The sequence below is a fragment of the Heteronotia binoei genome, chromosome 17 (assembly GCF_032191835.1).
Source record: "Heteronotia binoei isolate CCM8104 ecotype False Entrance Well chromosome 17, APGP_CSIRO_Hbin_v1, whole genome shotgun sequence".
Lineage (NCBI taxonomy): Eukaryota > Metazoa > Chordata > Lepidosauria > Squamata > Gekkonidae > Heteronotia > Heteronotia binoei.
Window position 1 is genome coordinate 21,131,139 of NC_083239.1, and position 13,113 is coordinate 21,144,251.

The 13,113-nt window shown below is 41.4% G+C and overlaps 2 protein-coding genes across 3 annotated transcripts in view; both read right to left on the reverse strand.

Moving 5' to 3' along the window:
- Window positions 1-13,113, reverse strand: part of YARS1 (tyrosyl-tRNA synthetase 1) — a 196,746-nt gene that overhangs the window by 69,196 nt on the left and 114,437 nt on the right. The window lies entirely within an intron of this gene.
- The window catches only part of FNDC5 (fibronectin type III domain containing 5), a 60,032-nt gene that overhangs the window by 2,943 nt on the left and 43,976 nt on the right, over window positions 1-13,113 (reverse strand). The window contains exon 5 of the mRNA XM_060258484.1: window positions 919-1,052. Within this exon, the coding sequence (XP_060114467.1) occupies window positions 919-1,052 (134 nt within the window). The remainder of the gene's footprint in view (window positions 1-918; window positions 1,053-13,113) is intronic.

A 13,113-nucleotide genomic window follows, 5' to 3' on the forward strand; every position in this document is an offset into this window, starting at 1 on the left:
TCCAGATGTTTATCCAATCCCCTCTTGAAGCTGTCTATGCTGGCAGCTGTCACCACCTCATGTGGTAGTGCATTCAGATGCATTCCATGTGTTAATCACCCTTTCTCCAAGCTAAAGAGCCCCAAGCGTTTAAACCTTTCTTCATAGGCAAAGTGTTCCAAGTGTTCCAATCCTTTAATCATTCTAGTTGCTTTTTTCTGCACTTTTTCCAAAGCTATAATATCTTTTTTGAGGTGTGATGACCAAAATTGTACACAGTATTCCAAATGAGGCTGCACCATCGATTTATACAGGGGCATTATGATACTTTGTCCATGAGGTCACAAAAAGTCGAATTCGACTGTCCAGCTGAACAACAACAACAAATTATACTAGCTGATTTGTTTTCAATTCCCTTCCTAATAATTCCCAGCATAGTGTTGGCCTTCTTTATTGCAGTTGCACAGTATCTCGACATCCATCCATCCATCCTTCCAGTGGCTCTCAAACATCTGATATTTATTCTTTGTGGCTCTTATGTTAAGCAAGTTTGGCCACCCCTGCTCTAGGCATTATATCCCATTGAAGTCCCTCCCTTCCCCAAACCCTGTCCTCCTCAGGTTCCCCCCCCCCCAATCTACAGATATTTCTCAGCCTGGAGCTGGCAACCCTAAGCTGGGGCAGATGGGCCCTTTAACCTACTGGGAAAGTTCCTGGTGGACCAGTACCCTGGAGGGCTTCTGTAGGGCTGCCAACCTCCAGCTGCAGCATGGACTTTGCCAATTTAATTACCTCTGCTGCCCAATGTCTGGCTCTGGGCCAGTGTACTTCCCCAATACCTTATTTGCGGATGTCATGCAAGGCACAAATTTTCAGCTGCATTTAAAACCAGAGTTTGTATTTGGGGGGAAAAGGGGCGATCAGTTTCTTCCTTCTCACCTTGCTGCGCAGGAGCCCCCCACTCTGGTGTTCGGGGGTGCTGTTTTCAGACGTGTTTTTGGCTTTCTCCTTGTTGTTATTTGGCTCGTTGTCTTTGATGATGTCATACTGCCTGCAAAACAGGGCAATCACCCCTAGTGGGAAGAAAAAGTGCCACAAGTTAAATTGCAAGGATCGCTTTCCAAAAGGGCCAAGCTCATATTCTGCAGAGTGTTTATTCTTGTGGCGGCTTAAAAGGCTGAGGGCACAAGCATAAATAAGAAGGATTAAATAAAATGCATCTTTATTATTACAGTGCACTTAAATAATTGATTAAAAAGAAAACAGGCCTTTAGGCTATGCAAGTCACATACTATGCAATACACATCACAAATAATGCAGAATACTATTCATTTCAGGTGGGCAGCCATGTTGATCTGAAGCAGGAGAACAAAGTTTGAGTCTGGTGGCACCTTTAAGGCCAACGAAGTTTAATTCTGGGTAGAAGCCTTCATGTGTGTGCACACTTCTTCAGATACACAAAAGCGTAGTGTTGCCAATTCCAGGTGGGGGCAGGGGATCCCCCGGTTTGGAGGCCCTCCCCCCGCTTCAGGGTCATCAGAAAGCGGGGGGGAGGGAGGGAAATGTCTGCTGAGAACTCTATTATTCCCTATGGAGACTTATTCCCATAGGAAATAATGGAGAATTGATCCACAGGTATCCGGGGTTCGGGGGGGGGGGAGAAGTGCTGTTTTTTGAGGTAGAGGCACCAAATTTTCAGCATAGCATACAGTGCCTCTCCAAAAAGTACCCTCAAGTTTCACAAAGATTGGACCAGGGGGTTCAATTCTATGAGCCCCCAAAGCAGGTGCCCCTATCCTTCATTATTTCCTATGGAAGGAAGGCATTGAAAAGGTGTGCAGTCCCTTTAAATGTGGTGGGCCAGAACTCCCTTTGGAGTTCAATTGTAGTTGTCACACCCTTGGTCCTGGCTCCACCCCAATATCTCCTGGCTCCACCCCCAAAGTCCCCAGATATTTCTTGAATTGGATTTGGCAAGCCTACGAAAGCTGCTACTCAGAGTTAAACTTTTTTGGCCTTAAAGGTGCCACCAGACTCAAACTATATTATTAGGGGCACTGGTTAGAAACAATAAAACAATTAAATTGGACCAGACACATTTTGGCCACAAAGGTCTTCTTCAGTGGTCTCAATTTAATATCGCATGCACACTATATGACGTAGTCTATATCTCCGTTGACCTTTTAAGGTCATGTGGGTGCCTAAAATTCTCAGGATGTCTTTTTAAACATTATGAGTATATAACTTTACATTTCCTCATGTGTGGCTATAAAGATCAGTAGAGTTGTTTTGGGCCACATGAGTTATTTTGGAATGTAAGTTTATTTTTGATTATTAATTTTATTGTACTAGTAAATCATTCTAATTTTGTAAATTATCAATAATATTAATTCATTATGAATTTTTTAGTCTCCAAGTTAGGTTCTCAGCAGATGGAGAGCCAGGTCTTAGGGACCTTTTCTCAATGGCTTCCTTGCTAGCGTCAAGCTGTGGAAAGAGACAAGGGGCAGTAAAGCAGCAGTTCCTCTGCCCTAAGCCTTTTTTAGCTTAGAAAACCAAGTAATCAAGGAGAATTTTACAAATCATGAATGATATTAAATGAATGAATGGTACTGAAAGCATGAATGAATCAATAATAAATGGAACTGAATGGGGAGATCATGCACTTTCTCTAAACTCCACCAAATTTAATTCATCAGCAGATTAAAAAGGAAATAAAAAGAGGGGGGAGTCATAACACCATTAATAGACTAACGGTTGCATGAATTGCTTTTTAATTATGAGTTGATGGATAGGCAGGCAACAACTGATTTCTCAATTATTGATGCAACTTTTTAATGCTGAAACAAATCTGCCTCCCCAAATACACCTTTGCACGTTTGGATTCTGATGATTCAACGTTAGATGCTGGAAGCACTTCTTCAGTCTCCTGGCCTGTTGGAGGCAACACTTGTGAAAGGCATCCTCTCCCACTCTGCTTCTTGGCCTTTCTGGCCCCCTTCAATATGCTGGTCCTTTCAGGGACTGTTGCCTCCCTGCCTCATGGCCCCACAGTTTCCTGCCCACCAAGCAGCTTTCCCTGACAATAGTGGATTCCCCCCAACACATACATCTATAGACTCTGGTCCAATTTTATTTCCATCATGATGACCTGTTTTTTCAGCCTGCAGACTTCCCCTAGAACTTGTCTCTCCGTTCTCCCCTTCTTCCCATTAATCTCCACCATAACGTTTCTTCAACAGCCTTCCTTCAGGTTTTCTTCATTTCCCTCCTTTTGGGACCACTGCACATTTCTCAGCCTGCCATACAAAACTGCTGCCATCTGTGGTTTTTCCCTTGCCCAGACTGGGTTTGTGTCCCAGCTAGAGCAACACCTTCAGAAACTGAATTGCAAACAACACTGGCCACTGTTGTTCCTTGAGAAGTTGGAATATTGATGAACACTTAACATCACTGTCTTTGACATCACCTCAGCCAATCAGTAGCAGAGTTTTCCAAGCCCAAAGGCAGCTTTGTGTGAACAACCATGTGCAGAATCAGCAGGTAAAGCTGCTTCTGCCTGGACAGATAGGTCAGGGACCAGGCAGCTCACCCCCAGGTGACTCGATGCTGCTTTGAGCCAAGCCATCCTGGAGATAAAAGGCAGACTTGTGTCTGCTTGCAGCTGCCTGCTCAGGGCAGAAATATAAACAGCAGAACAATGGAAAATTCCTTTGCCTAGTTTAGGTCTGTGTGGAATAAAGCCTAGGCACTGGTGACAAATGAAAGAGACTGCAGCCTCTTCCACAGCAGCCTCAGTGCATCGGTGTGCTTGAATAAGCAACCTTTCTCCTTGCTGCTTGCAAATGCAGCGTGACAGCTTCACCTAGCAAGGGCAGCCAGGATGACATTCCCAGTGGCCCGTCCTCAAGAAAATGGGCACTGCTGTCTCCATACCTCCATGCGCCTTTGTGAAGAGACTGTGAATCATCCCCAGAAATCCCTCTCCTTAGTCCATTTGGAATATTTAATTCTGGATTCACTGTTCCAGCATCCCAGGGGGGAACTGGAATACCAAGTTTAGGAGATAAGAAAGTGGAGGTCTCACACAGCAAGAGACGCATTAGGTTTGCAGAGAGAGGGAGACAGAATCTGCCATAATCATGCATCTGATGCCCTCAAATGTATATACTACAATAAGTTTTGGATTGGAGAGACATTGTATGATTACATATGCTTAGGAAAACTTCCTAGAAACCCTTTCCTATATATGAAGGCTGATACAGAAAAAAGAGAGAGGGGCTAAAATGATTCCCAGGTACAGACTGCTACCTAGGCTTCCCAATCCCCCCGCTTTTCCGGGAGGCTCCTGGGTTCCCAGCTTCATCCCCCGGTCTCCAGAAATCAGGAAGCGGGGGGGTGGGGGGGTGGAGGGGGGGGGGAGAACATACCTGAAGCGTTCATGTTGGTGTAGAGCTCCTGAGTCCTGAGCAGTTTGTAAAATTTCTGCCCCTTTAAGGCTGGGCAGGAAGGAGGAAACAGGAAGGGCTTCGGAGAACGGCCCCGCCCTTTCTTTGCTTTCGTTTTCAGAGCAGGCAGAGGGAAGAAGACCAAGTGCGGTAAGTGTTTGTTTGTGTGTGTGAGAGAGGGAGGGGGCAGGGAGGGGGGAATTCCCTGGTATGGAGGCCCTCCCCCTTCCTTTAGAAAGCGTGGGGGGGGAGGGAAATGTCTACTAGGCACTCTATTATTCCCTATGGAGAACAATTCCCATAGGGAATAATAGGGAATTGATCCGTGGGTATTGAGGGCTCTGGGGGGGCTATTTTTTGAGGTAGAGGCACCAAATTTTTAGTATAGCATCTAGTGCCTCTCCCCAAAATACCCCCCAAGTTTCAAAACGATTGGACCAGAGGGTCCAATTCTATGAGCCCCAAAAGATGGTGCCCCTATCCTTAATTATTTCCTATGGAAGAAAGGCATTTAAAAAGGTGAGCTGTCCCTTTAAATGTGATGGCCAGAACTCCCTTGGAGTTCAATTATGCTTGTCACATCCTTGTTCCTGGCTCCACCCCCAAGGTCTCCTGGCTCCACCCCCAAAGTCTCCTGGCTCCGCCCCCAAAGTCCCCAGATTTTTCTTTAATTGGACTTGGCAACCCTACTGCTACCGTTTAAACAATCAGCCATTGTTAAGCACACCAACATTTAAAAAATGTTTTTAATTAAAAAAATACACAAACAAAACCATTCATCCTCCACAAGGCAGTTTGGTGACATCATATTCATACCCTCAGAAGAGGCAGCCATCTTAGCAACACCATTCAGATGGGTTTCACTCACAGCTCTATGTACCTATTATGTGAGGTAAACGAGAAAATCCTTTGACTGGAGGACTGGAGGGGGGGGACAGTTCCCCCAGAGCAGGACGTGGAGGATGCAGTTTGTTTCCTCACTGCTTTGCTTCAGTGCTCAGTTCACCTGAAGTGGCCCTCCCCCACGCACCCTCTCCAGCTAAAGCGATAGGAAACCTCACTAGGAGAGCTTTTCTGCTTTCATAAATGTTTCATGCCACTCAAGCAGCTGTGGAATGGAGCTGGGGACTCCGAACACAGAAAGCAGACAAGCACAAACTCCATTTTCATTACCTCATGCTGGGCAGGACTCAGCCAGGCGAGCTAGGATGGGAACTCTTGCCAAGGCCTCAGCCCCAGAACCTGTTTGTTTGTTTAAATGCCAGAATATATAAATAACAGAGTTGCTCAGAGTATGAAGCTTGAGCTGGGAGGTCCCAGATACAAATCTTGGTTTGCCAGCTCTGTGTGCACACTCAGGGGAATCCCATCCTCCAATGGGAAGAAAACACAAATTAACAAATTATCTAAAAGCAAAGAAAAAAAGGAGGAAGGGACCCTGATGAGGACTGAGTACACTGCAGGACAGAGGAAGGGAATATTGACAGCAATACTCCCTCTAAGCTGTGGAGTCTTGTGAGCAAAAATTCTACTTTGTGAGTTAATGGCATTGAAATTATGAGCTACTACATAAATTAGTGTGCTCTGGGACCATTTTTCCTGAACTAAGACAAAAATGTGTGAGCCAAAGGGTAAAAAACTGTGAGCTAGCTCACACTGACTCAGCTTCGAGGGAACACCGGTTGCAAGTAGTTGAAAATAGGGTTGCCAGGTCCTTTCTGGTCACTAGCAGGGGATGGGGGGGAGGTAGGGTTGCCAGATCCAGGTTGGGAAACTCCTGGAGATTTGGGACTGGAGCCTGAGGAGGTTAGGGACCTCAGTAGGGTACAATGCCATAGAATCCAGCCTCCAAAGCATCTGTTTTCTTCAGGGGAACTGAGTTCTGTTGTCAGGAGATGAAGTGTAATACCAGGGGTGCCCATCTCCCACCTGGAAGCTGGCATCCCTTCTTCAAAATCAGGAAAAAGAAAGGACGGGGAGGAGGGAATCAAACAACAGCCTTCTCAAACTGCTAAAAGCTTATACAGTGCTGGTTGTATTGTATTGCTTATAAGATGTCTCATCCTATTGATTGTATTGACTTGTACTGTGTAATTTGCCTTGAGTGCTAATGAGAAAGATGGACTATAAGTAGTCTAAAGCAGGGGGGATGGAAATCTTGAAGGGTGGGAATTTGGGGGGGGGGGTATGGTTCCCTGCACACCCCTTGCCCACTTATGACTCTGACAGGAAAGCAGTTTCCCCCTCCCTTCCATGGTTCACGACCACTAAAACATCAGCCTAGGCCATTCACAAACAGGATAAGAATTTCTGCGCCTTCACACTGCATTCATCAGTGGATAGATTATACTGTCTTTATTTCATTATTCTCTAATTGTATGATCCAGTTTTATTGCACGGTTTAAAAACCAATCTTCATTTCATTGTTTTATGATTTAATTTTTCTGTTTTAACAATTTATTAATAACATATGGTTACAATATTTAATTGTCTCTTTTCTATACTAACCCATATGATAGTTCAACCCCCCCTCCCTCCAGCATTTGACTTCCCCGAAGTTATAAATTTAAATTCAATTATAAAGGTACCGCTAACCAATCAAAGTTCAATATTTTTCTTCTCTCATTAATGCTAAAAAATTGTCCAATGTCTTTTTACATTCCACTCTTTCTCCATATATCCTTTAAATTTCTTCCACTCCTTTTTGAATATGTCTAAATCATAGTCTCTTAAAGTTTTAGTTAATTTGTCCATCTCACTCCATGATAAAACTTTCACAATCCAATCCCATTTCTCTGGTATTTTTCTCTGTTTCCACAGCTGCGCATACAATGTCCTAGCAGCTGAGAGCAAATACCAAATTAAAGTCCTGTCATCCTTTGGAAATTTTTCTAATTGTAATCCAAGCAAAAAAGTCTCTGCAGTTTTCTTAAAGTCATAACCCAAAATTTTGGAGATTTCTTGTTGTATCATCTTCCAAAATTCTTTCGCTTTTGCACAAGTCCACCACATGTGAAAAAAGGAACCTTCATGTTTTCTACATTTCCAACATCTATCCGACATCTTCTTACTCATCCTAGCCAGCTTTTTCGGAGTCATATACCACCTATACATCATCTTAAAACAGTTCTCTTTAATACTCTGACAAGTTGAGATCTTCATCGAGTTCTTCCAAAGGTACTCCCACGTATCCATTTGTATTTCTCTATTCACATTGATTGCTCATTTGACCATTTGAGACTTTACTACTTCTTCTTCTGTAGACCATTTCAATAATAATTTATATACTTTCGATATTAATTTTTCATTATCTCCAAGCAGGACCCTTTCCAGTTCTGTTTGCTCACGTCTAATTCCATCCAATTTAATATTGTTTTCCATCAAGCTTTTGATTTGTTGCATTTGAAACCAGTCGTACTTATTGTTTAACTCTTCTGCAGATTTTAATTCAATTTTGCCTCCTTGAATCTTGAGCAGTTGATTATATGACATTGCTCTTTCTTCATCAGATTCAGCTGTTATTTTTATTACTTCTGCTGGCACTATCCAGAGCGGTTTTCTCTCATCACCATATTTCTTATATTTTATCCAAGTGTTTAATAAACTATTCCTGATATAATGGTGAGAGAAAAAACCGTTCATCTTATTCTTCCCATAACACAAATACGCGTGCCAGCCGAATTTATTCCCATGAGCGTCTAACCATAGAGGTTTTTTATCTAACAGCATTATCCAATCTTTGATCCATGTCAAACAAACCGCATCATGATACAATCTTAAATCCGGGAGCTGAAAACCACCTCTCTCTTTGGCATCTATTAAAATCTTCATCTTAATCCTTGGTTTCTTTCCGGCCCATACAAAATCAGAAATCTTCCTTTGCCATTTATTAAATTGTTTGGTATCCTTCACAATTGCGATAGTTTGGAACAAATACATTATTCTTGGCAAAATATTCATCTTAATTGCAGCTATCCTGCCCAATAAGGATAAGTTAAGTCTATTCCATTTCATCAAATCTTTGTCCATCTTACACCATAATTTTTCATAATTATTTTTGAACAAGTCAATATTCTTCATGGTTATCTCTAATCCAAGATATTTAACTTTAGTGGTGACTTCACAACCCGTCACAATTTGCAATTCTTTAATTCTGTTTGGTTGCATATTTTTGCATAAAAATTTCGATTTCTCTTTATTTATATATAGTCCTGCTAACTCTCCATATTCTTTTATCTTAGCTAACAGCAATGGTGACACTTGGATCGGATTCTCTATTATGAACACAATATCATCTGCGAAGGCTTTATATTTATAAGAGAATCCTCTAATTTTTAATCCTTCTATTTCTTTATCATTTTGTATTTGTTGTAATAAAATTTCAAGAGTCATTATAAGCAACAATGGTGATAACGGACATCCTTGTCTTGTACCTTTGCTTACCTTCAATTCTTTTGTAAGATCTGCATTTATACACAAATTTGCTTGTTGTTCTGTATATATTGCTTTCGTCATTTTTATAACATGTTCCCCTAAATTTATTTTTTCCATTACTGCAAACATAAAGTCCCAACTCAAATTATCAAAGGCTTTTTCTGCATCTACAAAAAATAAGGCCGCTTCCTTTTCTGGATGTTTCTCATAGTATTCCACAACATTAATAACAGCTCTTACATTGTCTCTTATTTGTCTTTTAGGAAGAAATCCGGCTTGGTCTTTTTTTATAAAGTTAATCAAATATTGCTTCAATCATTCTGCCAAAATTCTTGTATAGATCTTATAGTCATTGTTCAGCAGTGAAATTGGTCTGTAGTTCTTTACATTTGTGGCATCTTTGTCTTCTTTAGGGATCAAAGAAATTACAGCTTCCCTCCAAGTATTTGGAATTTTCCCTTTTTCTCTTATTGTATTTAACAATTTCATCAGTTTGGGTATTATCTCATCTTTAAGGGTTTTGTAAAATTTAGATGTAAATCCATCTGGCCCAGGAGCCTTACCTTCTTTCATTGCTTTTATTGCCGCTTCAATTTCAATTTTCTCTATTGGGTCATTTAAAATCTTTTTCACATACTCAGTCAAAGGTGCCACTTGAATATTCCGTAGATACTCTTCCATTTTTTCTTTCTTAATTTTCACACCTTTAAATAAATTTGCATAATATTTAAAAAATTCTCTTTTGATGCCTTCTTGATCTACTATTGCTTTTCCATTTGCCATAATTTTATTAATAGTTTTCTTTTCTTTCTTTTTCTTCAATTGCCAGGCCAAATATTTTCCAGGTTTATTCGCACTTTCGAACGATTTCTGTTTCAGACTTTTTAAATTCCATTCTAGTTCTTTATTCAGCAAATGTTTGACTTGAGATTGTAATATTGTAATTTCTTTTATTAACTTCTTTTTTCCTGGCCTTTTTTTCAGATTCCTTTCTTTTTTATTTATTTCATTTTGTAATGCTACCAACCGTTCTTCTTTGGCCCTTTTATCTTTATTGTTCAATGTGATTAATAGTCCTCTCATTACTGCTTTGTAAGTGTCCCATACTGTTTTATGATTTAATTTTTAATCTGCCTTGAACTTCAATGAGAAAGGCAGGTGATAACTCCAGGTATCATCAATTAATCAAAAGAGAACAAAAAAACACAATCTGATGAAAACTAAAAACACTCTGGAAGAGACAAAACATTAAGAGTAGGTGAGTGTCAGTTAAAGGGGGAAAGGGGAGGGCAGGAGAAACCAGCCTAATCAAACCCCTCAGAGCGTAGAAGATCCTGGAGGGCGAGATTTTGGAGGGCAGGGTCCAATTTCCAAATTGTTCCTACTTCCTTTGATTCTTTACAGGCTCCTTATTTGCTATTTTGCAGTCATAAAAGCACCAACAATATACCAAGCACTGTAAAAGATTAGAAAATAAAAAATACTAGTATCTGGCCATGTGCTGAGCACACTTCCTTTTATCTGAGAGCCCATGGAGGGTGTCAGAAAATCTGATTTCAAAGCAGCATTAAGTCTCAGTCTCTCTCTCTCCCCCACTCCCATAAGACCCTCCTCAAATCCGTGACTGAGTTTGCCAGGCCTGAACAGAAGGTTTAATATTTTCAGCTGAGATTATATGTGTGGGTGTGTGTTAAGTGCTGTCAAGTTGCTTCCAACTTATGGGGACCCTATGAATTAATGGTCCCCAAAACATCCTGTTGTAAACAGCCTTGCTCCATATTAAACCTTCTGTTCAGGCCTGGCAAACTCAGTCACGGATTTGAGGAAGGTCTTATGGGAGTGGGGAGAGAGAGAGAGACTGATTTCTCTAGTTCCTTCATGTCTTCCCTTCCTGATCTTATTCTTCTGATTCTTGATTGCAGTCTCTGTTTTGGTTTATGGAGTCAAAGAATAGGAAATTTTTAACTATTTCAATTTTTTCACTGTCAGCCTTAAAGCTGTGTTAATTTCCCAGTTGTCATGACTTTTGTCTTCTTGATGTTCAGCTGTAATCCTGCTTCAGCACAGTTGTTTCAAGCCTATCCTATTTTCTTACAGTAATATAGTGTCATCTGCATATCTCAGATTGTAAATGTTCCTTCCACCAGTTTTTACTCCACCTTAGCTGAAACTATAGACTGACAAAACTCTTCTAACTCTAACACTGTCCCACTCCTTCACCACCTTTGAGACTGGATGTGATTCCTCATGAGGAACAACAATCACCCTGGCCCTTAAGAGGTCAAAAATATAACCACGATGATGGCAGAGCTTTCTTACAGTCCAGAGTCCAAGGACAGGACCTGCCTTGCATATTGTGCTTTCTTCAAATCCAAATGTAGAAGTCCTCCTGGACATGTGATGGAGTGGGCAGGGAGGGGGGGGGGGTCTGATTAGCAGATGCTCCAAGTGGAGCAAGTCCTTGATTCCCATGGACTGGCCACTCCTTGCAACTGCTTTGTGTATTGCTGTGACATTGCACAAGGAGCCATTTTGCTTTGAAGGAAGTTTCTCAGGTAACAAATTGTAAGAGGATCAAGGTTTACTGCCCCTCTGCTATTTTATGCTCTGATGCTTTAGCCCATTTGTTCATGTAACAGTGCCATTATTTAGAAATGAGCTCCAGTAAATACCGAGTGGAGATGGTTTGCTAGGCAGGCCAGGAGATAACAGTTCACTCTTGATTGGTGAGCCTGAGGTCCTTAGAATATTGAATTCTCAGCTGGCAGGTGACTTAAGGGCATCAACCACGGCAAATAAGTGGAAAAGAGATTTGTGGCACTTGAGATTAGGTAGGATGTGTGGTGAGATGTTATTTCAGCCTCACGGTTCAAGAAAACAACCGAAACAAAAAGCAAGGTAAAAAAAAACCCAAGCAGGGTATACATTATGTTAAAGAAAATCAAAATCATACATCAAAAAAAGCTAGATTCTGCCCTGACCTGGATAGCCCAAGCAAGCCCAGTCTTGTCAGATCTCGGAAGCTACGCAGGGGTGACCCTGGCAAGAACTTAGATGAGAGATCTCCAAGGAAATATCAGGGCCGGGACACAGAGGCAGGCAAGCAAGCCACCTCTCTGAAACATCCAAGTCCCATTAGGGGTCATCAGAAGTCAGCCATGACTTCTAGTCACACACAAATATTCACAAAAATTAAAAGGAAAGCTAGATTCTGTGGCATGAATACATTATGCACACTAAGCAGAATGTATTCTGATGGTTTTTACTATTTTACTATTATTCTGGTTCTGGTCACCTTGGGAAGAAGTCCTCTTTAGGGCATGGAAACCATGCTGGGAATCCTAGCGAGACTTTGTTGGTTTCTCAGACTTTAGCAGGCGTCATTCACAGACTTCAAGCCTTCCGTTGCAGCCATAAGTATTTAATGCCTGCTGAGGTTCTCAGAAAGATGGATTCTGCAGCCAGCTCTTGAGCTTTGGGGTGTGGTAGCCACTTTGCCCAAATTTCAGAGCACCATTTTGTGTAGAGGAGAGTCTCCATAATCTACCTGAAGGCTGCTCGTCTAGCACAATAAGCATACATTGCTGACCAGAATTTGACAAGATGAAACTATTGATGAAAAGCGCATAACTCTGCTAAGAATCTCTAACAAGAATCACATAAAATCATCAGTTCACCTTAGGGTTGCCAGTACCCAGGTGGGTGCATGTGTGACCAAACAGAGAATCGTGGAAAATAGAGCTGGAGTTAAAAGCTATACAGGCCTCCGTGAAAACCAGCCTCACAAAATAACAACAAATTGCAAATATCTATGAAAAGTAAACAAACTTTCTCTTTAGAATTAAGCATAGACCATGCATATAAATAAGAAGAACATCCAATCCACCCATGCCCCAAATCCTTCAATGTAAAACTTTCTCAAGCAAGACGGTCTGGGCAGTGATTTCAGGAAGTGAATAATCTCAAGACACTTATGCTTCCATTTGCTTCTACACATTGTAACATTACTGCAAATGGAAGCATAAGTGTCTTGTCTGAATTTTTGTAAAGCATCTGTTGGAAGGTATACTTCTTTACATGTCTATATTTCCAAGGTTAGTTGATATTTGTATAGGTTTGTCATAAGTGATTTTTTATATGCAGCTCATCAAAGCGGAAGTGAAACGAGGGCTCAAGTACGACCTCGTCGCATATTTAATTTTGTCCAGCTGCATTGGAAATATCTGCGAACTAGTCCAAGAGTGTTGGACTC